The sequence below is a fragment of the Hemiscyllium ocellatum genome, chromosome 8 (assembly GCF_020745735.1).
Source record: "Hemiscyllium ocellatum isolate sHemOce1 chromosome 8, sHemOce1.pat.X.cur, whole genome shotgun sequence".
Lineage (NCBI taxonomy): Eukaryota > Metazoa > Chordata > Chondrichthyes > Orectolobiformes > Hemiscylliidae > Hemiscyllium > Hemiscyllium ocellatum.
Window position 1 is genome coordinate 53,955,983 of NC_083408.1, and position 26,288 is coordinate 53,982,270.

Below are 26,288 nucleotides of genomic sequence, written 5' to 3' on the forward strand. Positions count from 1 at the left end.
CAAAAGGTACTTCATTTTTAAGTGAATAAGTTGAACACTGATCTAAAATACTTTCCTTTCAGTTATTTCACCCTCAGCAGTTGACGATGTGGCTGGAAAGTCAGCCATGTTGTGACCCATCATCTGTCCCAACATAAATAGAACACGAGCTTCATGTTCTCGATCACTTTGTCTCATCCTTTCCTCCATTTCCATTCGGAGTTGCTCAAGACGAGCAAATCGTTCTTCTGATGCCTCCATGTAACGTAGAAATTTTTCATCAGCAGCTTCACTGTAGCGGATGAACTTTTCCATCATACCATCCATTATGTCTTCCAATGAGTGCTTCTTTGCTTTCTTTGGCTGAGGCGCAAGTTGCACAGATGAGTGTGCACGTCGCACACGGGGTGCTAGGGGCAAATAAAATCAACAAATTTGAAACAAATCCTGATGAACCAAATTAGCAACACAACTCTCATAAGTCTTATTTTGTTCATGATGTATAAGAAAAGGTGATTAAAAAGACTAGTTACAATGTCACTTGCACACACCAGATCTCTCTCTCTCTCTCTCGATCCACCCCTCTACTCCTCCCAACCAGAGATCTCTGCAATCCCCCAGGAGAAGAAAGCAATTAGGAAATGTAATTTAGTACTACACTCTGGGAATTTCCACTGTAATTTCTAAAGGTAGAAAACTAACTTTCATGCATAATGGCAGTTGGTAGATACATCCTCCAATACACATCTGTCCTCTTTAGATTCTGTCAAAATTAAACCATTGAATCAATAATTTGAAAGCAATGTATCCTTTGCCAACTTATAATTACCTCATATTTAAAGAGAAAGTTTTAGAGTGTTCACAAAGTATCTGTCATTCAAAGAAGAGATGACTGTCTTAAAGAATTTTAACCTTATTTCCAAGCTTAGTCTACAAAACGCTAATGATCAAAATTTTAACAACACCAATAAGCCGAACAATATGTCTGAAGGCGCTTCATTGTACTGTTATCAAGCAAAATCTGACATTGAAATCTGCCTTATCCTAGGTGTCTCAAAGATACATAGTAATGAAGTCGTTTACAGAGCAAATTCCAAATCTTATGAACTTCGCAGCAGAAAGCATGACTGCCACATGTGGAGCTCAAGAGATGAGAACCAGAGATGTGTCAATACTACTGCAAGTTGTGTAACATGAGATTACAAAAATAGGGAGATGCGAGGTCATGAAGAGATTTGAAAGCAATATAATATCCAGCATAGATCTTCCAAGCAAACTTTGTGGTAATATCTACATGATATCATACATACCAACTTATCATACTGACAAAAATATGATTACATAAACAATTGTTTATGGTTCCCCTCCTGTTCACATGTTAACATAAAACTTTCAGACACACAAAAAAAAATTCAACATGTAGGTCTTCACACATTCACATTTCCAGTCACGTATATGTTAAACAGCAAAAGGCCGCTAATAAAAATCAATGTCACAAATCAGCACATTCAGGTTATCAACCAATAACCCAATTGTGGATTGTGAAATGTAATGCCTGAAAAGCTAATTGTGCAAAAGTTACTTTGGTAATGTTGAAAAATTCTCCTAATGTTAAAATTAAACATGATTTCAGACCTTGGCAAATAAAAATATTTAAGATAAAATCCAAACTTTATTCAACTTGGTTAGAGAATTCAGAAACTATAAATCTAATATCACAAATACCCAACAATGTATAAAAACAATATTCATATCTATTGTGAATATTCACATTTCATAATTCACGTTGCAAAAAAAAAAGACCTTTGATTTCAAAATACATTTATGTCAGAAATTGAAAAAGTGTTAAATACAACAAAACAAACCTGGTTAAAAAAATTGCTAAGCAATGTTAAGGAAAGTCAGTGTTTACCTAACGTGGTTATTGTTAAAAGGAAAACAAAATTCAAACATTTACTGAGCCTCTTGATAGAGCCAGGATATCTATCATTTTCTCTCTAAAACAAACTAAAAGCTATTATCTGGTAAAGAGAGTTTTAAAACTCCATTAAACAAGAAAACAAAAGTGAGGTACGTACATTGATTACTGAATCAAAAGTTAAAAGTAGAAAGATATTGTTTGAATTGCTGTATGAGCTCTATTCCAAATGAGCCTTATCACATTGCCATTCTAATAGTGGTTGAGGGTGGAGCCTTAGTTAAGAGATTTTTTTTAAAAAAATTGTGTGTGTTTGCTGAAAGAAGCAAGCAGTTCAGAAGAGACAGAGGTTTTGCTTAGGCTGCATCTCAACACATCGAAAGTGCCAACAGAAAATGATAGTCAGTTAGGCATGACCTTTCAACAGAGAAAATGCCAATTTAACAATTCATCCCGTGGAATATGGTGGGACTCTGTCTCAGTTTTGATTTCATAATTGGAATGCAGCTGAAAGATTTGAAGCTAGTGGAAGAAATCTTCATTGGTCTTCAAAGAATCTTGTGGCAGAAAGCAGTCAGCAGAATTAGGTCAGAAAGCTATAAGAATGCATTTGAATATTAGCCTGAATAAAAGAGCTGAGACATGCACAGTCATGTGGTCTATAAAGAAAAGATGAAATGTCATGTTGCCCAGAATGCTAATGGAAGGACTTCTATAGAACCTTACCTTGAAAGATTGCTGGAATACTGAGGAGATTTCTGGAGAGCTGTGGCACATCTTTGGCTTGGTCTCAGGAGAAGTGAATGCATCTTGAAGATTGTTATAACATACAAGGGAATTCTTGAGAAGAAGTGAGAAGCAAAACCAAGTTCATAATATGAAGTTTTAAACTGGAGTGCTTAATTTGTTAAATTTGAGATACATGATAAATTTTGTTTTTGTTTATGAAGGCAGATTCTGAGGCATAGTTCCCTCAGTTAATTGCTCAGTGTTTGGATTTAATCTTTAAATGCTAATACTCCCCATCATGACGTACCGTATTTTCACAATAGTAGTGACAATAATTGCTTGTTCTTATGGAATGCTATTACCCAGTGTTTTGAGAATCAGAATAGTGTTGCCCACAAGGAAATCATTTGTGTTGGCTCTTGGATCAATTTTACGGTCAGTTATTTCCTGTGCTACCAGCATAGGAAACAATCGTTGGACCCATTTTCGTGCAAAACTTGGACTGCAACATAATATTAAACAATAAAGGCAATTCCTATTTAAAAATACTGTCGTATGTCTGCTTTATTCAATTTTATACTGAAATCCATACCCTCAGACTTAAATCAAAGCCTATTTTTGGTCACATCCAACAGCAGTTCCACTACACAAAAAGAAACCAAATATTTTCATTTGTACGATACACGTAGAACATCCTGTATGCACAAGGATTTTGTTTCCTACTACCTATCTTACTGGAAAGGGAAATAAAGACAGAACAGAGAGATTTTGAACATTTCTTCTATGTCAGCCCATCACAAAAATGAAACCAAACAAATACTTTTCTGACTCCGGAGATGTGGCACTTGAAATGATAGAAATTGTTTTACTACACAACTCACCACGTAGATCAATTAATAATTAACCAGTTGAACTGTAAGAGTTCAGAACTTAACACAATTGCAAATAAGTGATTCAACTTAACACTGTCTTTAAGATTAAATGATTGTCAATGCATTTTTGTAGGTCCGGACTATCCTAAATTACATGAATTTACAACAAAAGCAGCCTTCATCTGAAATGAATGCAATTTTGCTCATATACTGTACATGTACTTACATTCCCACACTCAGCACTGGACAGACAAAGGCAACATACTCTAATTATATCCCTACATGACCATCACGACCTGATCTAAAGATAGAAAAAGAACAGGCTCTCCATGAAAATAAAAGGGAGAACACAATATTTGAAAGTAGAAGCTAAGGCGGTTCTTATTTGAGAGAAGATAGGTAAAAAGGAGCTTTAATTGAGGTATACAAAATAATGACAGATCTTAACAGAGTAGATAGAAATAATTTCTTCCCATTGCCAGAAAATTTGAGAGGCAAGGGCCCGAATTTAAGGTGTTTGCAAATGAAACAATAGGAACATGAGGATTATTTTTTAAACTCAGCTAATGGTCAAGATTTGGAATGCACAAATTCAGAGGAAGCTCCAATCAGGATTTCAAAAAGAAATTGGATAAGCTCCTGAGGAGAAATTGGTTGCAGGAATGTGGAGAAAGGAGAGCAGTATCAGTCAAGCATGGGAACAAACAGGCAAAGTATACTATGCTGTAACCATTGTATCATTCTGGGGAGAAAAACATCCTGTACAAGGAAAAGGAAATAAAAATGGGGCAGAAATTTGTCTGAATTTTAAAAACTCATGGTGAGTCCGGAATGCTGGAGAACGTCTAATCGAAAGACGAGATACTGTTTCTTGAGCTGAATTGGAACACTGCAGGATAGAACAAGAGAAGTGAGCATTAGACCAAGGCAAAGAATTAAAATAATGGCCAACAGAGGTTCTGCTTGGGGAGCATGAGCAGAAACTAAATTTAAAAGATAAATCTCAAAGCTAATAAGGTCAGGATTATTACCTGAGCAAACTAGAGGGGGGTTCAGGTAGTTCTTCATTATAGAAGATGGCTGCGTTCTTGTGCAACCCCGTGTTATAGAAAAATTGTGCTTTAGAAACTGTACTTCAAGTATTGGCACTGTAGTGGTGTTACAGCAATACACGCTTTAGAAAGTGCCACCAATTCATTATAGCAAATCTGTATTAATAAAATGTACATTATAGCAGAATGATCTGTAACAAAGACTATAAAGTTAAACATGTGGCTCAAAAATGGATTAATGCGTTTTGTTTCATAGGGTACAGGCATCAGTGTGGGGAAAGTGGAAGCTACGTGGTCTTTACCTGAATCATGCAGGGAACAGTGTTCTGATGATTCATATAACTAAGATGGGAGAGAGGGTTTTTAAACTAAATAGAGATGACAAGAAATCAAGTGAGGAAAGATGTGATAAAGTGAAAAGACAAGATGAGGGCAAGGTAACATTAAAAGAAATGATAATCAGACATGGCAGGAAGGGTCTGAGTGTACAAAATTAAGAATGCAGCAGGGTAAATGGAAGTTAATTAAGGAAAACAACATGGATTTGTGAGGGCAGATCATGACTAACTTACTGGAGATTTTTATTTTAGGTAACAGGTATGTTAATGAGAATAATGCTTTTCTATGGAATACCTCAGCCGTCACAAAGCATTTGATAAAGGACCACACAACAGACTTGTGGACAAATGTGTAACTCTAGGTATAAAACAGATAATGGCAATATGGATACAGAATTAGCTAAATTACAAGAAATTGAGTATTGGATACTCTAATGCAGGGGTGGGCAATTAATTCTTCCAAGGGGCCACATGAGAAACCTGAATTGTGTTGGAGGGCCGAACCAACAATAAGTTGAACATATTTCTGCTCAGTATTAATTTTCTCCCACTGTAAACAGTACTAAATTATATAGTTTTGCACTGAAACTTAGAATCAATAGAAGAAGGATATTCTGGTTACAATAAAGATATGAAATTGTGGAGTAGGTCAAATATAGAAGAAATAGTAAAAACAATAATTTCAGTCTTTCATTTTATTTTTAACATGTTAATCTCACAAACCAATAAATGAAAAGTTGTTTCATTATTGTTCAGTATTACAAACAACAAACAACTCTATACAAAAAGCAATAAGTGCTTTTGATGTTTTTCAGTTCACTTTACTTGTTTAGTGAGAAAAATCCAGTCTGTTTTAGGCTTGAACAAGTGCACTGAAATCTGGTTGAATGTCTGAGGTGGATATGCGAAGGACAGCTGAGGGGTGATCACCAGTGATACAGGATCTCGATTTGCATTTATTGAACTTCATCACTGAGAATGTCTGTTCGCATATATAGGTAGATCCAAAGAGGACTAGAATCTTCTGAGTATGTCTCATGTGTGGAAAGTTCTCCTCTTTGAGGGAAGAGTAAAAATCAAGCAGTGAGACTGACCTAAAGTACTCTGCCAGAAGTGTGTCAGACTGCAGGTCAATGAGTTCAAGCTGAACATCACTAGGTGCATTCTCCCCATTGCATGTAAATGGGGAAAAAAAATCATGTGCATTTCATTCTCAACCATTTTAAAGTCTTGAAAATTCATCATGCAGTGCCTCCAACATAGATGAATACCTGTGGAGGTGATCAGCTGAAGGTGCGGCTTCCTTCAGTGTTGGCAAGTGGGTAAGAATGTTGTCTTCCAATTGGCTCGAGAGAAGCTGCAACTTTCTCATAAAATCCTTCACCAAGTTGTACATTTCATGCACAAAAAGGCCCTTGCACTGCAGTTTCACATTTAGTTCATTCAAAAGTGCAGTCACATCAACAGCAAAACCAAGGTCTGCAATCCAGTCTGCATCCGAAAGCTGTGGAATGCCATTCCCTTTCTTCACACAGAAATCTTGAATCTCTTCTCTCAAATCCCATACACTTTTCAGCATTTTGCCCAGGTTGAGCCACCTGATGGCTGTGTGGTAGCCTATATCATGATGTTCAGTCTCATTTTCCTCCAAAAGCGCAACAAACTGCCTGCAATTCAAAGCTCTTGCCCTGATGAAGTTAACTATTTTAGTTACAACATCAACCACAACCAGTTAATTTTTAATACTGACTTATACAACACTTCCTGATGTATAATACAATGCAAACATACCAATTTCTGTTCAGGGTCAATTTCTGTCACTTTATCCTGCATTCTCTTAAAGAGTCCAATATTTTTTCCCATTAGATTTGGACAAGAATTCATTGTCACACCCACCAGCTTGTCCCATTTTAGTCCCAACGTGTCCAAACATGCATTTACCTCCGTGAACAAATCATTACCAGTTGTTCCTTTCATTAACTACATGGCTGCCAGCTCCTTCGTGATCTTAAAGTACGTAGTTATCCCACGTACGAAGATGAGTAGTTGGGCTGTGTCATGTAAGTTGCAGGTCTCATCCAAAGCCAAGGAAAAAAAAGTCAAAGTTGACCGCTCTGTGCTTCAGCTGAAGCTCCAGATTTCTCGCGATGTCCCCAATCCTTCTCGTTACAGTGCGTCGGGAGAGGGGCACATTCTCAAATGCCTCCTTTTTCTCTGGGCATATTAGTTCTGCAGAGTCCAACAAGCACTCCTTAATAAACTCTCCATCAGAAAACGGTTTACTGTTTCTGGAGATTTTGTGGGATATGACATAACTTGTCTTGGTGTGAGCTGACATTTTGAGGACTAGCCAGCAAGCATCACTTTTAGCTGTTCACGCACACGCACATACACGTGCGTGTGCTTCCATATGTAAAGAAAAAAAGCATCATTTTCAAAACAAAAGCAACACAGTTGTATTGAATGCATGGCGTAAATACTTTTTCATTTATGTTCTAATTTAAGATTGACCTCATGCAGGCCGGACAGGAACGACCAAAGGGCCGGGTATGGCCCGCTGGCCGTAAAATGCCCAGGTCAGCTCTAATGCATACTTCTCAGACGAAAGGAGAATTTATATTAAAACACATAATAGCATGAAAAAAAAAATTTCCTCATTATAACATTTATGTATAAGACAATACCTTTTGGCACGAATGTTGATCTGTTATCTGTGAAGAACTACAGTTGACTTTTACATGAAATATGTAGAAATTTCAGAATTTCGGCCAAAAATAGGGGTTGAGTTTTACATGAGATTGAATTTTACTCGAGTATATACGTTATGTATAGGAGAATAGATCAGCCTGAAGTAGTGAGTCCAGTTCTGAGAGCTACATTATTAGACAGCATGCAGAAATATTAATGAAAATCACCCCAGTGTGAATAAGATGGAACTTTTGAGTTATAAAAATAGAATGGAAAATTTGAGACTGTTTGCTTTAAAGAAAAGGAGATGGATAAATTTATTCAAAATAATGGACAGAGAAAAGAGGGAAAACGTGTTCTCATTAGTGGAAAGACAGAAAAGAAGAGGACACAGATTTAAATGCTAACAAAAAAAATGCCATGGTAATATGGAGAAAAAAAATTTGTTCATGCAGAAATGTGGACCCTGCTGCAAGTGTGATAAAGGCAGGTTCAATCAAAGCATTCAAGAGGAAATTGGAGGATATCTGAATGGAAGAATGAAATATGCAGGACGCATGTGCAGGGCTACAAAGAGCAGGCACATAAGTGACACTAGGTAAACTGCTCCACAGAGAGCAGATGCAAACACAGTAGACAAAATGCCCCCCTTCAGTGCTGTACAATTCTGGGATTGACTTCTCTGAACTGTATTCAGTTTTGGTCTCTTCACATGGAGAGTGTTATTGAGGTTTAAAGGCAAGCTAAAGAGCCACAACCTAACTTTAGGCAAGCATAAAGGTAAGCTGATTGAGGTTTATAATTGACAATGGGAATATCGTGTGACCAGGGACCAGGAGTATGAAATTTTTACTATTCAACTAACAATTTCAAGCTCAAACAAATTAAGAGCACTGAATTGCTTATCCAACACAAAAACAGGCCTGGCAAATATCCACAGCACGCTCTCAGATTCAAATTCTCTTAAACTAAAATAATTTATAAAAATTTAATAAGAAACAATTACTGACCCATAAAAAACACATAACAGTTAATTAATTGAGTCATGAAGTAATAATTGCCCACACTCTGTAGTGAAAGCCAGTAAATTCACTGGTATTTTATGCAACAAACCCATAGCAGAAATTTATATACAGGTTTCACATATAGAATTTCTGACTTTAAAAAAACCCAAAGAACTGACAAATAAAGTGGGCATTCACTTGAGTGAATATCTCCAACGTGCTGTTACCTCAATTTTATTACAAATACATAGCACTTACTGGAGGGTTTTTCCTGCCAGGTTGATGTTCTGTAACTACAAACGCTGAAATAATAAATCTTTGTATTCAGAGCTTCCACCTTACTGTTGGGTCTTCAGATCAATCCACATCCAACAACTTGTTCTAAAACCTCTGCTCATATTTTGACAGACGTGAAAAATTGCATCACAGTTGCTGTGATAATTCACAACATTCTACATCAAATAATTATATTTGAGTCAATTTTTCGATAATGCAATGCTTGTATTCTTGTGCAATCCCACGATATAGAAAAATCCCACTTTAGAAACAGCATTTATAGTGTTGGCGCTGTAATCCCGTTATTGCCAATGGATGGTTTGAGGAAACAATGCTCCAAATTCGTCAATCTCATGACAGCGAATTTGCCTTGACTAAAGTGTGAGTTAGAACAAAACAACCTGTATTAGTAAAACATTAGCCCCATTTCTAAATGTTAATGAATCCAATAAAAAATTCCATGATTCAGCTTACATCTGACCTAAAGCTAAAAAGTTCTTCCTTGAGCCATACTCCATGAATCAAGTTTCATTGATATCTAGCCTCTAAATATGAGATTTTGTTTATAAATAAGTTGGCTAATAGGAGCAAAAGACTTTCAACAACCTTCATGACGTAGGCAAAATTGCTCGAAATATTCAGTTTCTAGAGAAGCAGCATTTGCATATAAATGGAATTCAGTCAATCAAGATTTAGCAACCCTTATAGCAACTTTGCTGAGAATACGTTAAAATGCAAATCTTACCAATTAGGTATTCATTTTCTTCAATAGAATCACTTTTTTTAAAAATCACCAAGTTGATTTGCCTTTACTGCTTCTAAAATTAAACCATTTTTCAAACAGGTTGTCTTGTGCTTATAAGAATCTTAATATTTGATCCCTAGCCACCGTTTGATAGATACCCAAATCTGCAGCCTTGTTTTACAGTCATAACAAAATAGTTGAAGATATGAAAACCTATGGTCCATCTCAGCACATGTATCCAGTGCGGGATTAGTTGGGAAATGAGTGCTTCTTGATTAATTTACTTATGTTATAAATACACAAAGTATATTCATTGATTAATCCAGTAATATATTATCCAGCGTAACTGTAATCAACATAGACTTTAGTAGTTTAATATAATGGGACTCTGCTAAGTCTCAGTTGCCAAAAAAAAACACATGACAGGATTGCAAACAGAAAGAAGCAGCTGTGCCCTGCATTGGTTTTGCTTCTCTTCTTAGACATTACAACGTTTGTTTGTGGGAGTTCAAAAGAAAGGTTCTGTATTTTATTTCAGTTCTGAGTCAGTGCAATATCAGAGCTTGACTTATGCATTTAACTCAAAACCACTAGATCTGCAGAAAAAGTGAAAATTTCTTCTGGACAGCACGGTGGCTCAGTGCTTAGCACTGCTGCCCCACAGTGCCAGGGACCAAGGTTCATTCCAGCCTTGGGCGACTGTCAGTTTGCATGTTCTCCCTGTGTCTGAGTGGGTTTCCTCCAGGTGCTCCAGTTTCCTCCCAGAGTCCAAAGAAGTGCAGGTCAGGTGAATTAGCCAAGTTAAATTGCCCATAGTGTTAGGTGCATTAGTCAGGGGTAAATGTAGGGAAATGAGTCTGGGTGGGTTACTCTTCAGATGGTTGGTGTGGACTTGTTGGACCAAAGGGCCTATATGCACACTGTTAGGAATCTAATCCAAAAAAAACCTAAAAATAATTAGATTTAACTGAACTTAATTTTTATTTTAAGAGTTAACTTTGTAACAACGTTTAAATTTCTATGTATTGGCTAAAGGTATATCTCTACTTCACTCTTCTGTATAACAATTTGGTTAATATTATTATTAGAAATTTGAAGTCATCGGTTACATAATTTTGAAGTTATAAGCAACCCTTTCCATCATATCTTTTGTTTTAAAATTAATAAGAAAATCATTTGACACCAACACCCACAGAGACAAAAAAAATCACTGAGCAAAAGGCAAATGGTCAAGCACTGATACTAATGAGGGACTTATATAAATCGACAAACAGATCCCAAGAAAGAATGCATGGTCAGTGATGTTTTAATTTAATGTTTCAAATTCCCCACATTTAATTAAATGGGGAATTTGCACAAATTAAGCAAAAATTGAGATGATGAGTTCAAAAATATCAGTCACAGATCTCCCTATCCCAAACAAGTGGGTAAAGGCAATATGACAAGCCATCCAGTCTTAACAAGGAATCATAAAAGTTGTAAAAAATAACAAACCATACTGGAGGATAGGCCCATGGATCATTGATATCTTAAGGAACTTGTCACAGACAAGTGGGAGTTGACACCAATTTATGTCCACAGCCCCAAAAAGCCAATAAGAGATTTATCAAGCACCCCCTTAAGCCAATTATAAATGATACTCACCTCACCTAGGCCAATCAAAATAAAATGACACAATTGATCACGCTGTGGGTTGTGGTTTGGGAGGGGCAAATCAACAGCATTTTCAGTATCCAACATGCAACCAAAATTTTCATCAAATTATTTTCAACCAAATGAGTAATTGAGTAAATTAGACATAATTAGCTGTGGTGCATGGGGTATTTTTGGTTAAGGATTATTTGAAGTTAGCGTGATAGTTTGATCAATCACATGTGGACAGGCTTTCTGTTAAAAAATATCTTTTGGCACTGACAGACTGTTCATGACAGATATGAAAACAAATGGCATGGAGAAAAAAGTATGTCTTCAAGAATGACAAGACCATAAGACACAGGAGCAGAAATTAGGCCATTCAGCCCATCGAGTCTGCTCCACCATTCAATCAAAGCTGATAAGCTTCTCAACTGTTTTCTCCCTGTATCCCTTGATCCCCTTGATACTCAAGAATCAGTCTTAAATATTCTCAATGACCTGGCCTCCACAGCCTTTTGTCACAATGAATTCCATAGATTCACCACTGTCTAGCTGAAAAGGTTTCTCCTTTTGTTTGTAAAAAAGGTCTTCCCTTTACTATTCGGCCATGCTCTCGGGTCCTGGTCTTATTTACCCAGGGAAGGCAGCATAGTGACTCAGCGGTTAGCACAGGTTCGATTCCCGCCTTGTGTGACTGTGTGGAGACATTGCACATTCTCCCAGTGTCTGCGTGGGTTTCCTCCAGGTGCTCCAATTTCCTCCCACAATCCAAAAATGTGCAGTTCAGGTGAATTGGTCATGCTAAATTACCCATAGTATTAGTTTCATTAGTCATGGGTAAATATGGCATATGGATCTGGGTAGGTTACTCTTCGGAGGGTCGGTGTGGACTTGTTGGGCCGAAGGCCCTGTTTCCATACTGTAGGGAATCTCATCTAATCTTCCCAACATCAGCTCTATCCAGGCCATTCAGTATTCTGTATGCTTCAATTAGATCTCCCCTCATTCTTCTAAACTCCATCGAGTATAGACCCAGAGTCCTCACACATTCCTCAGATGTTAAGCTGTTCATTCTTGTGAACTTCCTTTGAACACACTCCAAGGCCAGTACAGAGGAACCTCAATTATCTGAACGAGATGGGCGGGCACTATTTTGTTCTGGTGCTCGGAGTTTTCTGTGAAGTCTGCTCCCCGTTCAGGGGACAAGGTAGCAGCACACTGCACACGAAACTCCGCACCCAGTCCGCTACCACCCACCGCCCCCATCTGCTCCCTCCCTGCCATCCCGCTCTCCCGTCTGCTCTTACTCCAACACCCCCCCCTATCCATCCACACCTCTCCTCCCATTGGCAGCCAGACTGTACACTAACAGTAAGACTGCTGCTGCCTTTGTGGGGTCAGTCTCCAAATAGCACGCGCATACACACACGCGTACACAACTTTTTGACATGCTCTATCTTTGCCCTGTACAGGACAATGTTGGACAGATTATCTAAGGAAGGGGAGTTCCTCACAGAACTCCATGGGAAGTGTGTGGGGAGAGAGAGAGGGAGGGCAGGAGGTCAGTCATTTAGAGACAGTGCCTGGACTGTTCTAGGCAGCATTTCAGTGAGCAGAGTTTGTTTTTAAATCATTGCCCACTCTCCTAACTTGTCTGAATCCTTCTGCAGAAAATGTTTTACTGGAAAAGCACAGCAGGTCAGGCAGCATCCAAGGAGCAGGAGAATCGACGTTTCGGGCATGAGCCTTTCTTCAGGAATGAGGAGAGTGTGCCAGGCAGGCGAAGATAAAAGGAAGGGAGGAGGGACTTGGGGGAGGGGCGTTGGAAATGCGATAGGTGGAAGGAGGTTACGGTGAGGTTGGAGAGGTCAGGAAGACGATTGCAGGTTAGGAAGGTGGTGCTGAGTTCGAGGGTTGGGACTGACAAAAGATGGGGGGTGGGGAGGGAAACATGAGGAAACTGGAGAAATCGGAGTTCATCCCTTGTGGTTGGAGGGTTCTGAGACGGAAGCTGAGGCGCTCTTCCTCCAGCCGTCATGTTGCTATGGTCTGGCGATGGAGGAGTCCAAGGACCTGCATGTCCTTGGTGGAGTAGGAGGGGGAGTTGAAGTGTTGAGCCAAAGGGTGGTTGGGTTGGTTGGTCCGGGTGTCCCACAGGTGTTCTCTGAAACGTTCCGCAAGTAGGCGGCCTGTCTCCCCAATATAGAGGAGGCCACATCGGGTGCAGCGGATGCAGTAAATAATGTGGGCGGAAGTGCAGATGAATTTGTGGTGGATATGGAAGGATCCCTTGGGGCCTTGGAGGGAAGTAAGGGGCGAAGTGTGGGCACAAGTTTTGCATTTCTTGCAGTTGCAGGGGAAGATGCCGGGAGTGGAGGTTGGGTTGCTGGCGGGGGGGGGGGGGGGGGGGGACCTGACAAGGGAGTCACCTCCAACCTCAGTCCCACAACCCCACACCGCCTGCCCAAAATCCATAAACCTGACTGCCCCGGCCGACGCATTGTCTCAGCCTGCTCCTGTCCCACTGAACTTATCTCTGCATACCTCGACATGGCCCTGTCCCCCTTAGTCCAAGAACTCCCCACCTACGTTCGGGATACCACCCACGCCCTCCACCTCCACCATGATTTTCGCTTCCCTGGTCCCCAACGCCTTATCTTCACCATGGACATCCAGTCCCTGTATACCTTCATTCCTCATCACGATGGATTCAAAGCCCTCCGCTTCTTCCTTTCCCACCGTACCAACCAGTACCCTTCCACTGACACCCTCCTTTGACTGACTGAACTGGTCCTCACTCTGAACAACTTCTCTTTCCAATCCTCCCACTTCCTCCAAACCAAAGGAGTAGCCATGGACACCCGCATGGTCCCCAGCTATGCCTGACACTTCGTAGGATATGTGGCACAGTACATCTTCCGCAGCTACACTGGCACCACCCCCCACCTTTTCCTCCGCGACATCGATGACTATATCGGCGCTGCCTCGTGCTCCCACGAGGAGGTTGAACAGTTCATCCACTTTACCAACCACCCCGACCTCAAATTTATCTGGACCGTCTCAGACTCCTCCCTCCCCTTCCTAGACCTCTCCATTTCTATCTCGGGCAACCGAATTTACTATAAACCGACCGATTCCCACAGCTACCGAGACTACACCTCCTCCCACCCTGCCCCCTATAAAAACGCCATCCCATATTCCCAATTCCTTCGTCTCCGCCGCATCTGCTCCCAGGAGGACCAGTTCCAATACCGAACAACCCAGATGGCCTCCTTCTTCAAAGACCGCAATTTCCGCCCAGACGTGGTTGACGATGCTCTCCACTGCATCTCCTCCACTTCCCGCTCTTCCGCCATTGAGCCCCGCCCCTCCAACCGCCACCAGGACAGAACCCCACTGGTCCTCACCCACCACCTCACCAACCTCCATATACATCGTATCATCCATTGTCATTTCCGCCACCTCCAAATGGACCCCCACCACCAGGGATATATTTCCCTCTCCTATCAGCGTTCCGAAAAGACCACTCACTCAGTGACTCCCTCGTCAGGTCCACACCCCCCACCAACCCAACCTCCACTCCCGGTATCTTCATCTGCAACCGCAAAAAATGCAAAACTTGCCCCCACACCTCCCCCCTTACTTCCCTCCAAGGCCCACAAATTCACCTGCACCTTCACACACATCATTTACTGCATCCACTACACCCGATGTGGCCTCCTCTAGATTGGGGAGACAGGCCCCCTTGCGGAACATCTCTGGGACAACCGGACCGACCAACCCAACCACCCCCAGGCTCAACACTTCAACTCCCCCTCCCATTCCACCAAGAACATGCAGGTCCTTGGACTCCTCCATCGTCAGACCATAGCAACACGACAGCTGGAGGAAGAGCGCCTCATCTTCTGCCTAGGAACCCTCCAACCACAAGGGATGAACTCAGATTTCTCCAGTTTCCTCATTTCCCCTCCCCCCATCTTGTCTCAGTCCCAACCCTCGAACTCAGCACCACCTTCCTAACCTGCAATCTTCTTCCTGACCTCTCCGCCCCCACCCCCACTCCGGCCTGTCACCCTCACCTTAACCTCCTTCCACCTATTGCATTTCCAATGCCCCTCCACCAAGTCCCTCCTCCCTACCTTTTATCTTAGCCTGCCAGCACACTCTCCTCATTCCTGAAGAGGGGCTCATGCCCAAAACGTCGATTCTCCTGCTCCTTGGATGCTGCCTGACCTGCTGTGCTTTTCCAGCAACACATTTTCAGCTCTGATCTCCAGCATCTGCAGTCTTCACTTTCTCCTAAATCCTTCTGCAGCCTCCCTGTCCCTTCAATGCTACCTGAACTTCTATCTTGCTTTGTATCATTTGCAGACTTAGCCAGATTGTCCTCCGTTCCTTCATCTAGATCATTAATGTAGAAAGTGAAAAATTGTAGTCCCAACACTGAGCCTTGCAGAACACCACTGGTTACCTGCTGCCATCCTGAGAAGGACCCTTTTATCCCCATTCTCTGCTTTCTGTCAGACAGCCAAGCTTCCATCCATACTAGCACCTTGCCTCAAACACATGGGTCCTTCACTTACTCAGTAGCCTCCTGTGCGGCACCTTGTCAAATGCTTTCTTGAAGTCCAAATGGATAATATCCATTGGCTCTCCTTGGTCTAGCCTACTCGTTACTTCCTTAAAGAATTCTAACAGATTTGTCAGGCATGACCCCCCCCTTCATGAAACCATGTTGACTTTTCCCTATTTTACCATACACTTCTAAGTCTTTACGAATCTCATCTTTACAATGGATTCCAGGATCTTACAACCAAGATTAGGCTTATCGATCTGTAATTTTCCATCTTTTGCCTTAATTCCTTTTTAAACAGGGGTGTCATGTTAGCTATTTTCTAGTCCTATGAGACCCTTCTTGATTCTAGTGATTCCTGAAAGACCACCACTAACGCCTTGACTATTTCTTAAGCTATCTCCCTTTGAATTCTGAGGTGTAGTCCATGTGGTCCAGGTGATTTATCTAATCTTCAGGCCAGTTTTCCTTGATGATGGCCACCCATACTCAACTCTGTCTCCTCACTCTGTTGAATTTTTGGGATATGACTTGTGTGTTCAACTGTGAAGACTCAAGCAAAGTAATTATTCAGTTCCTCAGCCATTTCCTTGTTCACCGTTACTATCATTTCAGCATCATTTTCCAGCAGTCTAATGTGTACTTTTGCCATTTATCGGTTCAATTGGTTCAATTATGAGTTTGTGCCTGCCAGCTATTAGCGAAAGCCAGCAGACCAGTTGCAAATCAGGGGATCAATGATTACATTTCACCACTTTAAAAAAAAGGAATATTTCAAAGATTTGTTTTATTTTGAATCAGTATGGAAGAATTGTCTGTTATTCTGACAATGAGAAGAAGCCAAGTTTATAATTATTGCACACTATATTACTTGTACTTTCTATCATTAACTTGTGCCAATTAAAGATTTTAAAATTTTTTTTAAACAAAACCCGCTGGGCTAAGCTTCATATGATGGAGTCCATATTCATTATCTGTCAGTAATGACAGTACAGGCACAAAAGGTTCTTTGAATGGTTCGCACTATATTTATGCAATAACATTTTTCATAATTTTATCTTTTAAAAAATTAAAAATAAAATCACATTTGTAAGTTTCTTCTAAACAGCCCTGTGAGCCCGATCAAGTTTTTTGTTAAGTACTAGTACTTATTTGTGAAGGAGGGATTGGATGGGAGTTGACAATTGCTGCACTAACTTTAAAATACTACCCACAATATAACATCAATCCAGACAGGATTTAATAACATCAAAGTTAGGAAGCATACTTATTCCAACTTGATGCACTTTCCTCGAAAAATGTTGTCTCAGTACAGTTGCTGCAGTATTTATGGTTATGGCATCAAAATGTTTTTAAAAAGGCATTTGTAAAGAAAGGTCATTTGTGGACAAGGACTTACCACATGAGTTACTTCATTGTTAAATTCACTATTAATGGCTTACACCTGCCAGTACAGACCAAGTACAGCCTCAAGTATAAAATCTTGGTCTGGACCACTTCAACAGGCAGCATGTCTATGTCTTTATACCCACTGATTGAATGGTACCTGTCAAACAATAAGAGTAATTGTACAGAAGAGATGTTTTAAGTAAATTGAGTTAAGACAAAGGACACTACTCTAGCTGTTGCAGCATTAATACAGTTTTATTCCTCACTCAAACAATGAAACATAGGTTTTTAACAGGATGTTTTAAATTAGCTTTTGAAACTATTAACCTCAGAGATAATGGATATCCTTAGTTATTTAGAATTTGGATGACAAAATCTGTTACGTTGTCACTAGTGTGACAACACGAGAATCCTGCAGTAGAAAAAAGTCATTCTGCTACAATTCATGTTTTGTTCACACAACGCTATTAAATCACTAACATTTTAAGCGCTATTTCTAAAACATATATTTCTATTACACGGTGTTGCACAAGAACGCAACCATTGTGTAACAGAAGAACTACCTTTCATTTACATATAAAGAGGGCTGTTCCAGCCAACATAATCTCTCCATTCAACGTTCTCCAAAAGCAGTCTCTGAAGAAACAGTGGGATACTGCAATAATGATTACAGGGTTTTCTTTGTCTGCATTGTTGTATCTGGAATCCTATTGTGATACAGTAAATTTTAAAACGTCAATAACTGTTCAAGGACTGAAAAAATTAGTAATAACTCTGTCTAGAACAAACTGTTTCCTAAAATTGAAGGGACAAGGAATTAAAAACAAAATGATAATTAACCATCCCTGGGAAGTAGTAGTCAAAGCAACATAAATAAGCTTTTTCCCAAGGGAGAACAGCGAGGTAACACCAACTGACAAAGGAACAGGAATACTATTTCTGATAAGGCAGAAAGCTACAGGCTTGGGTCATTGAGACATAGAAATTCACAGCATGGAAACAGACCCATTGATCAAACTCCTCCATGCCGATCAGATATCCTAAATGAATCTCATCCCATGTGCCAGCATTTGGCCCATATACCTCTAATTCCTTCCTATCCATATATCCACTCAGATGCCTTTTAAATGTTGGAATTGGACCAGTATCCACACTTTCTCTGGCAGCTCATTCCATATACACACCACCTCTGTGTGAAAAGGTTGCCCCTTGAGTCCCTTATAAATCTTTCCCCTTTCACCCTAAACTTACACCCTCTATTTTTGGACTCCCCGATTCTAGCGAAAAGACCTTGGCTATTCATCTTCATGCCCCTCATGATTTTATGAACTTCTATAAGGTCACCCCTTATCCTTTGACACTCAGGGAAAATAGCACAAGCCTATGCAGCCTCTCCCTATCGCTCAAATCCTCCAATCATGGAAACATCCTTCAAAATCTTTTCTGAACCCTTTCAAGTTTCACAACATTCTCCCTAAAGGAGGGAGACCAGAACTGGACACAATATTCCAGAAGTGGCCTAACCAATGTCCTGTACAACCACAACATGACTTCCCAACTCCTATACTCAATGCGCTGACCAATAAAAGAAAGTGTACCAAACATCATCCTCACTAACCTGTGTACATGCTTCTCCACTTTCAAGGAACTACAAACCTGCACTTCAAGGTCTCTTTGTTCAGTAACAATCCCCAAGACCTTACCATTAAGTGCACAAGTCCTGCCTTTCCAAAATGCAACACCTCACATTTATCTAAATTAAACTCTATCTGCCGCTTATCGGCCCACCTGATCAAAGTCCTGTTGCACTCTTAGGTAACCTTCTTTACTATCCACTACGCCACCAATTTTGGTGTCATTTACAAACTTCCTAACCATACCTCCTATGTTCACCTACAAATGACAAAAAGCAGTGGACCAGTATCGATCCTCATGGCACAATTGATCACAGGCCTCCAGTCTGAAAAGCAATCCCTCACCCTACCCTCTGTCTTCTACCTTCAATCCAGTTGTGTATTCAAATGGCTGGTTCTCCTTGTATTCTTGATATATAGCTTTGCGAGCCAGACTACCATTTGGAACCTTGTCGAATGCTTTATTGCAGTCTATACAGATCATGTCCACCACTCTGCCTAATCAATCATCTTTGTTCCTTCTTTAAAAATCTCAGTCAAGTTTGCGAGACAATTTCTCAATCACAAAGTCATGTTGACCATCCCTAATCAGTCCTCACTTTTTCAAATACATGTAATTCCTGTCCCTCAGGATCCCTTTCAACAACTTACCCACCACGGATATCAGGCTCACCAGTTGCTCGTTCCCTGGCTTTTCCTTACCACCATTCTTAAATATTGGCACAACATTAGCCAACCTCCAGTCTTCCGGTACCTCACTTGTGGCTATCGATGATACAAATAGCTCAGTAAGGGGCCTTGCAATTACTTCCCTAGCTTCCCACAAAGTTCAACGCTACACCTGATCAGGTCGCAAGGATTTATCCACACTTATGCTCAAGTTCCAGCACCTCCTCTGTAATATGGATATTTTTCCAGGTGTTGCTATTTATTTCCCTAAGTTCTCTAGCTTCCATAACCTTGTCCACTGTAAACACTGATGCAAAATACTCACTTAGCATCGCCCCCATCATCTGCGGTTGCACGCATAGGCAGCCTTGCTGACCTTGAAGGAGCCCCATACTCTCCGTAGTTACCCTTTTGTCCTCAATGTATTTGGAGAATCCTTCTGGATTTTCCTTAACCAGAGTTGCCAAAGGTATCTCATGTACATTTTTTGCCCTCCTGACTTCCCTCTTAAGTATACTCTTACTGGCTTTATGCATTTCTAGGAATTAAGCATTCTGGGTAATACAAGATGGAGGACGGGAAACATTTCTGCTATAACAAGCTGCTCCTTTTTTGAGGTATTTTAAGTGCTGGCTGTGATTTCATTGAATTCCAGTAGCAGTAATTACTGTTTTATATGCTGTTGCATTGTTTTGGAACTTTGGAAGAAAAAAAGTCAAAACAACAGCACTTTTAAAAGGGATAGGAACAGACAAAGGCAGCACATAGTGAAGTCAGTGCAGGGGGGAAAAAGAGAAGGGGGGGGGGAAAGAGAGAGAGAGAGAGAGAGAGAGAAAAGAAATCCACACTCCGAACTGACAACAGCAGTGAACCTGCGCAGTTACTGCCTTTATTGTTTGAATTCGCTGGACATTGGTGTGCATCTGGGAAAATTAACAAACAGTGAAATTCACAAATGCTCTTGGAGAGATCACAGCACAGTTTGGGAGAGGTCACAGCACAGAAACAGTTAAGTGAATACTGTTAAGTGTGGCATTACAGAAAGTTTGCAGTAGTGAGTAGAGTGGGTTCTTTCTTGATTATATGTTTTACTGAGATATGTCTCTTGATTGAACTTAAAAATATATGCCCTAAGTATTAAGTTAATCTGGAGCAGTGTTTTGTAGAGAAATAAGTCAGTGCTATTTTCTGGGTCTGTAGATTGGATGAAGCAAAAATGGCCTTTAGTGGAGTGATATGTGCTTCTTGTTGGATGTGGGAGTTCAGGGGGAGTGTATGTGTTACTGAGGATTATACCTGCAATAAATCCTGTTGGCCACGAAACCCATCAGATCGAATGGATCAGTTGGAGAGACAGTTCGAGGCAATGAGGAATTTACGAAAGCAAGGGGATAGCAGTTATAGAAATGGAGAAAAGTTGCAGGTACAGTCACACAGATGAGTTAATTCTAGGAAAGGAAAGACAGGTAGGCAAGTAGCGCAGGAGTCTTCTGTGGCTATCCTCATTTCAAACAGGTATGCTATTTTGCAAAATGTCAGGATTGTCAGGGGAATATAGCAAAAGCAGCCAAGTTTCTGGTATTGATACTGGTTCTAATGCAATGAGGGGTAAGTTGGGTTCCAAGAGATCAATTGTGTTTCTTTCTAGTCCGAGGCACAGATAGACGTTTCTGTGGCCAGCAGCGAAAAATCAGAATAGTATGTTGCCTCCCAGGTGCCAGGATCAAGGATGTCTCAAGAGAGGGTGCAGAATGTTCTCAAGGGACCAGCAGGATGTCTTTGTACACGTTGGAGCCAATGACATAGGAAGGTAAAAGAATGAGATTCTGAATGGAGAGTATAGAAAGCCATGCAGGAATTTAAAAAGATCATTGAGAGTAGTAATATCAGGATTACTCCCAGTGCTGTGAGCTAGTGAGGGCAGGAATAGGAGGATAGAGCAGATGAATGCATGGCTGAGGAGCTGCAGTATGGGAGAAGGAATCACATTTTTCGATCATTAGATTCTCTTCTAATGTGGAAGTGACCTGTACGATGAGGACAGATTGCACCTGAATTGGAAGGAGTCTAATATACTGGCAAGTAGATTTGCTAGAGATGCCCAGGAGGATTTGAACTATTAAGATGGGGGGATGGGGAGTGGACCCAGGGAGATGGTGTGGAAAGAGATCAATCTGAGACTGGTACAGTTGAGAACAGAAGTGAGTCAAACAGTCAGGGCAGGCAGGGACAAAGCAGAGAACAAGGTAGGATTGATAAATTAAACTGCATTTATTTCAATGCAAGGGGCCCAACAGGGAAGGCAGATGAACTCAGGGCACGGTTAGGAACATGGGATAGGGATATCATAGCAATTACAGAGATGTGGCTCAGGGATGGACAGGACTGGCAGCTTAATGTTCCAGGATACAAATGCTGCAGGAAGGACAGAAAGGGAGGCAAGACAGGAGATGGAGTGGCATTTTTAATAAGGGATAGCATCAGAAGTGTACTGAGGGAGAATATTCTCAGAAATACATCCAGCGAAGTTATTTGGGTAGAACTGAGAAATAGGAAAGGGATGATCACTTTATTGGGATTGAATTGTAGACCCCCATAATAGTCAGAGGGAAATTGAGAAACAAACTTGTAAGGAGATCTCAGCTATCTGTAAGAATAAGTGTGGTTATGGTAGGGGATTTTTACTTTCCAAACATAGACTGGGACTGCCGTAGTGTTAAGGGTATAGGTGGAGAGGAATTTGTTAAGTGCGTACAAGAAATTTTTTTGATTCAGCATGTGGATGTACCTACTGGAGAAGGAGCAAAACTTGACCTACTCTTGGCAAATAAGGCAGGGCAGGTGACTGAAGTGTCAGTGGGGGAGCACTTTGGGGCCAGCGACTATAATTCTATTCGATTTAAATTAATGATGGAAAAGGTCAGACCAGATCTAAAAGTTGAAGTTGTAAATTGGAGAAAGGCGAATTTTGTTGGTATTAGGCAAGAGCTTTCAAAAGCTGATTGGGAGCAGGTTTTTGCAAGAAAAGGGAATGGCTGGAAAATGGAAAGCCTTCAGAAATGAGATAACAAGGGTCCAGAGACAGTATCTTCCTGTTAGGGTGAAAGGAAAGGCTGGTAGGTTTGGATGACCAAAGAAATTGAGGGTTTGGTTAAGAAAAAGAAGGAAGCATATGTCAGATATAGACAGGATAGATCGAGTGAATCCTTAGAAGAGTATAAAGGCAGTAGGAGTATACTTAAGAGAGAAATCAGGAGGGGAAAAAAGGGGACATGAGATAGGTTTGGCAAATAGAATGAAGTAGAATCTAAAGGGTTTTCACAAATACATGAAGGAGAAAAGGGTAACTAGGGAGAGAATAGGACCCCTCAAAGATCAGCAAGGCAGCCTTTGTGTAGAGCCGTAGAAAATGTGGGAGACATTAAACGAGTATTTTGCATCAGTATTTACTGTGGAAAAAACATGGAAGATATAGAATGTAGGGAAATAGATGGTGACACCATAAAAAATGTCCAGATTACAGAGGAGCAAGTGCTGGAGATCTTGAAATGCAAAAAGGTGGATAAATCCCAAGTACTCTAGAACTCTGTGGGAAGCTAGAGAAGTGATTGCTGGGCCTCTTGCCAAGATATTTGTGTCATGAATAGTCACGGCTAAGGTACTGGAAGACTGGAGGTTGGCTAATGTGGTGCCACTGTTTAAGAATGGTGATAAGGACAAACCAGGGAATATGGACCAGTGAGCCCGACGTTGGTGGTGGGCACGTTGTTGGGGGAAATCCTGAGGGACAGGATGTACATGTATTTGGAAAGGCAAGGACTGATTCGGGATAGTTAACATAGCTTTGTGCGTGGGAAATCATGTCTCACAAACTTAATTGAGTTTTTTGAAGTAACCAAGAGGATTGATGAGGGCAAAGCGGTAGATGTGATCTATATGGACTTCAGTAAGGCGTTTGACAAGGTTCCCCATGGGAGACTGGTTAGCAAGGTTAGATCTCATGGAATACAGGGAGAACTTGCCATTTGGATACAGAATTGGCTCAAAGGTAGGAGACAGAAAGTGGTGGGGGAGGGATGTTTTTCAGACTAGAGGCCTGTGAGCAGCGGAGTGCCACAAGGATCGGTGCTGGCTCCTCTAAGTTTTGTCATTTATATAAATGATTTGGATGCGAGCATAAGAGGTATGGTTGCTAACTTTGCAGATGACACCAAAATTGTGGTGGACAGCAAAGAAGATTACCTCAGGTTACAACAGGATCTTTATCAGATGGAGTTTAATTCATATAAATGTGAGGTGCTGCATTTTGGAAAAGCAAATCTTAGCAAGACTCACACACTTAATGGTAAGGTCCCAGGGAGTGTTGCTGAACAAAGAGACCTTGGAGTGCAGGCTCATTGCTCCTTGGAATTAGTCTCAGGTAGATAGGATAGTGAAGAAGGTGTTTGATATGCTTTCCTTTTTCAGTCAGAGTATTGAGTACAGGAGTTGTGAGGTCAAGTTGCGTCTATATAGGACATTGGTTCGGCCACTTTTGGAATATTGACGGCAATTCTGGTCTCCTTCCTACTGGAAGGATGTTGTGAAACTTGAAAGAGTTCAGAAAAGATTTACATGGATGTTGCCAGGGTTGCAGGATTTGAGCTATCAGGAATGGCTGAATAGGCTGGACCGATTTTCCTTAGAGCGTCGAAGACTGAGGGGTGACCTTATAGAGGTTCATACAATCATGAGGGGCATGGATAGGATAAATAGACAAGGGCTTTTCCCTCAACTGGGGGAGTCCAGAACTCGAGGGTGAGAGGGGAAAGATATAAAAGAGACTTATGGGGCAACTTTTTCACACAGAGGTTGGCACATGTATGGAGTGAGCTGCCCGAGTAAGTGGTGGAGGCTGGTACTATTGCAACATTTAAAAGGTCTTTGAATAAGCATATGAATAGGAAGGGTTTAGAGGGATATGGGCTGGGTGCTGGCAGGTGAGACTAGATTGGGTTGGGATATCTGGTCAGCATGGATGGGTTGGACCAAAGGGTCTGTTTCCATGCTGTATATCTCTATGACTTGTCTTCACTCTTGTAGCAATTACACTGTGTGCAGTGCAACAGCAAACATTGTGCCGTGTGCAGGTAAAACTACTGTAATATCAGAGATTGGATTGAATATCAGGTCTAGATAAATTCAGACATACTGTCAAGTCATGCAGACTTCTGAAACTTGCTTCTGCTGACTTGCCAGATCATTTATGCTTTCCTGGTGCAAAAAGCTGAAGAACAAAGAAACTTCAGCCATGAATATTCCTACGTCAAAGATGATGTAAAGAAGGATAGTACATTGAAAGCCCATAAACTTGTTAATTTGCTAAGAAAGCTCCAGTATTCTTCTGAACATTATCATTCAAGAGTTAACTGCAACAGGACTAAATAAACGTCCAAGAACACTCGCCTTCATTGAACTTTCACTCCACTAATTTATAGATTCTGCATAACTTAAATATTACAGTATGGAAATAAATGCTACAAAAATACTGAAAACTGCAAAGCTAATTTTCCCATTGAATCTTGGGAGTTGAGAGAGAAAAAAGTGGAAGATTAACGTTTGATGCCCCAAGCGATAATCCATCCTCTGGTTTACAGCAAACTGTCAACACGTTACAAATGCCAATGAATAGATTTGCAGATTAGATCACTGAACTCCTAAAGATATTAGGGCGCTGAACCACAGCTACGGAATTTACGCAGTGGGAGAGTTTTACTCTTCGAGGCGACTGTATGTTACGACATTGGTTATGCTCGAGCGTAGTAAAAGTTTGAAGATGCAGAGATCATGCATAATGTTACAATAAACCGAAAGCAGTTTCGCACAACTTGCGTATAGATAGACCATTGCTTACATTTAGTCGGGTTGAATTTTCTTGTCGCATACTGATTGTGCAGAATTGCAGCCTGGGGCTTGACGACCTATGAGCTATTTGACAGTTAGATGATCCGGGCATTCCAAGATTTCTCAGGTGTTCTATGAAAGACAATTTTGTACGTTTTGAACCAACGTTAAGTACAACTGAAAAGGAAAACGAGGACTTACTACAGAAAGCACTGGTGGAGGGTTGGGGTTCAAATGGACGGTTGCTGGTCTCTCCTAACGGGTGCTCAGGCTCCTCGGAAGAACAATGGCCATTCCGGCATTCAACCCTTTGACTGATGTCGGAATGAGGACTGTTCTGCTCCTCTTTGATATCCTGCGACTCTCCCGCTGTCGCGATCGCGTCCATAAAGACGGGCCGCTCATTGGCGATCCGGGAACCGAGCACAACATCGAGCTGCTCGTAGAAGCGACAGATCTTCCTGCCGCTGGCGCTACAGCCTCTCTTGATGCTGTCCTTGGCCAGCGTGTATTTCCTCTTCAGCCCCTTGATGCGGATGCGGCACTGCTCTGGAGTGCGGATATAACCCTGGTCCAGCAGCTGCGAGGAGATGAACTTGAAAACGTGGCTGTTCCGGAGCTGCTCGTCCAGCGCCGTCTGCACATTCTCCTCACTCCAGACGGCGATCAGCGCCAGGGTCTCGGCATCAGACCACAGGGCACCGCGTTCAGACCTCACCTCTGACATCATTAAAAGGGAGCTCCCGGACACCCTCGAAACAAAATACAGATCACCCGACTCCTTTGACCATGCACCTCCAGGGCGCCACGCGCTACAGCCGGCTGCAGCGAAACGCTCGAGGAGCGAGCCGCCCGACTCTGAGACAAACGGCTCACATGAAAGGCCCCTTCAAATTTGCCCCCT

The 26,288-nt window shown here is 41.2% G+C and overlaps 1 protein-coding gene across 1 annotated transcript; it reads right to left on the bottom strand.

Moving 5' to 3' along the window:
- Positions 1–26,274, bottom strand: LOC132817871 (uncharacterized). Its single transcript, XM_060828385.1, has 2 exons — positions 25,586–26,274; positions 1–389 (listed from the first exon to the last, which is right to left on the bottom strand). The coding sequence occupies exons 1-2, from the start codon at positions 26,112–26,114 to the stop codon at positions 43–45; spliced, it is 876 nt and encodes a 291-aa protein (XP_060684368.1). The 5' UTR covers positions 26,115–26,274; the 3' UTR covers positions 1–42.
- Positions 26,275–26,288: the final 14 nt, after the last annotated feature.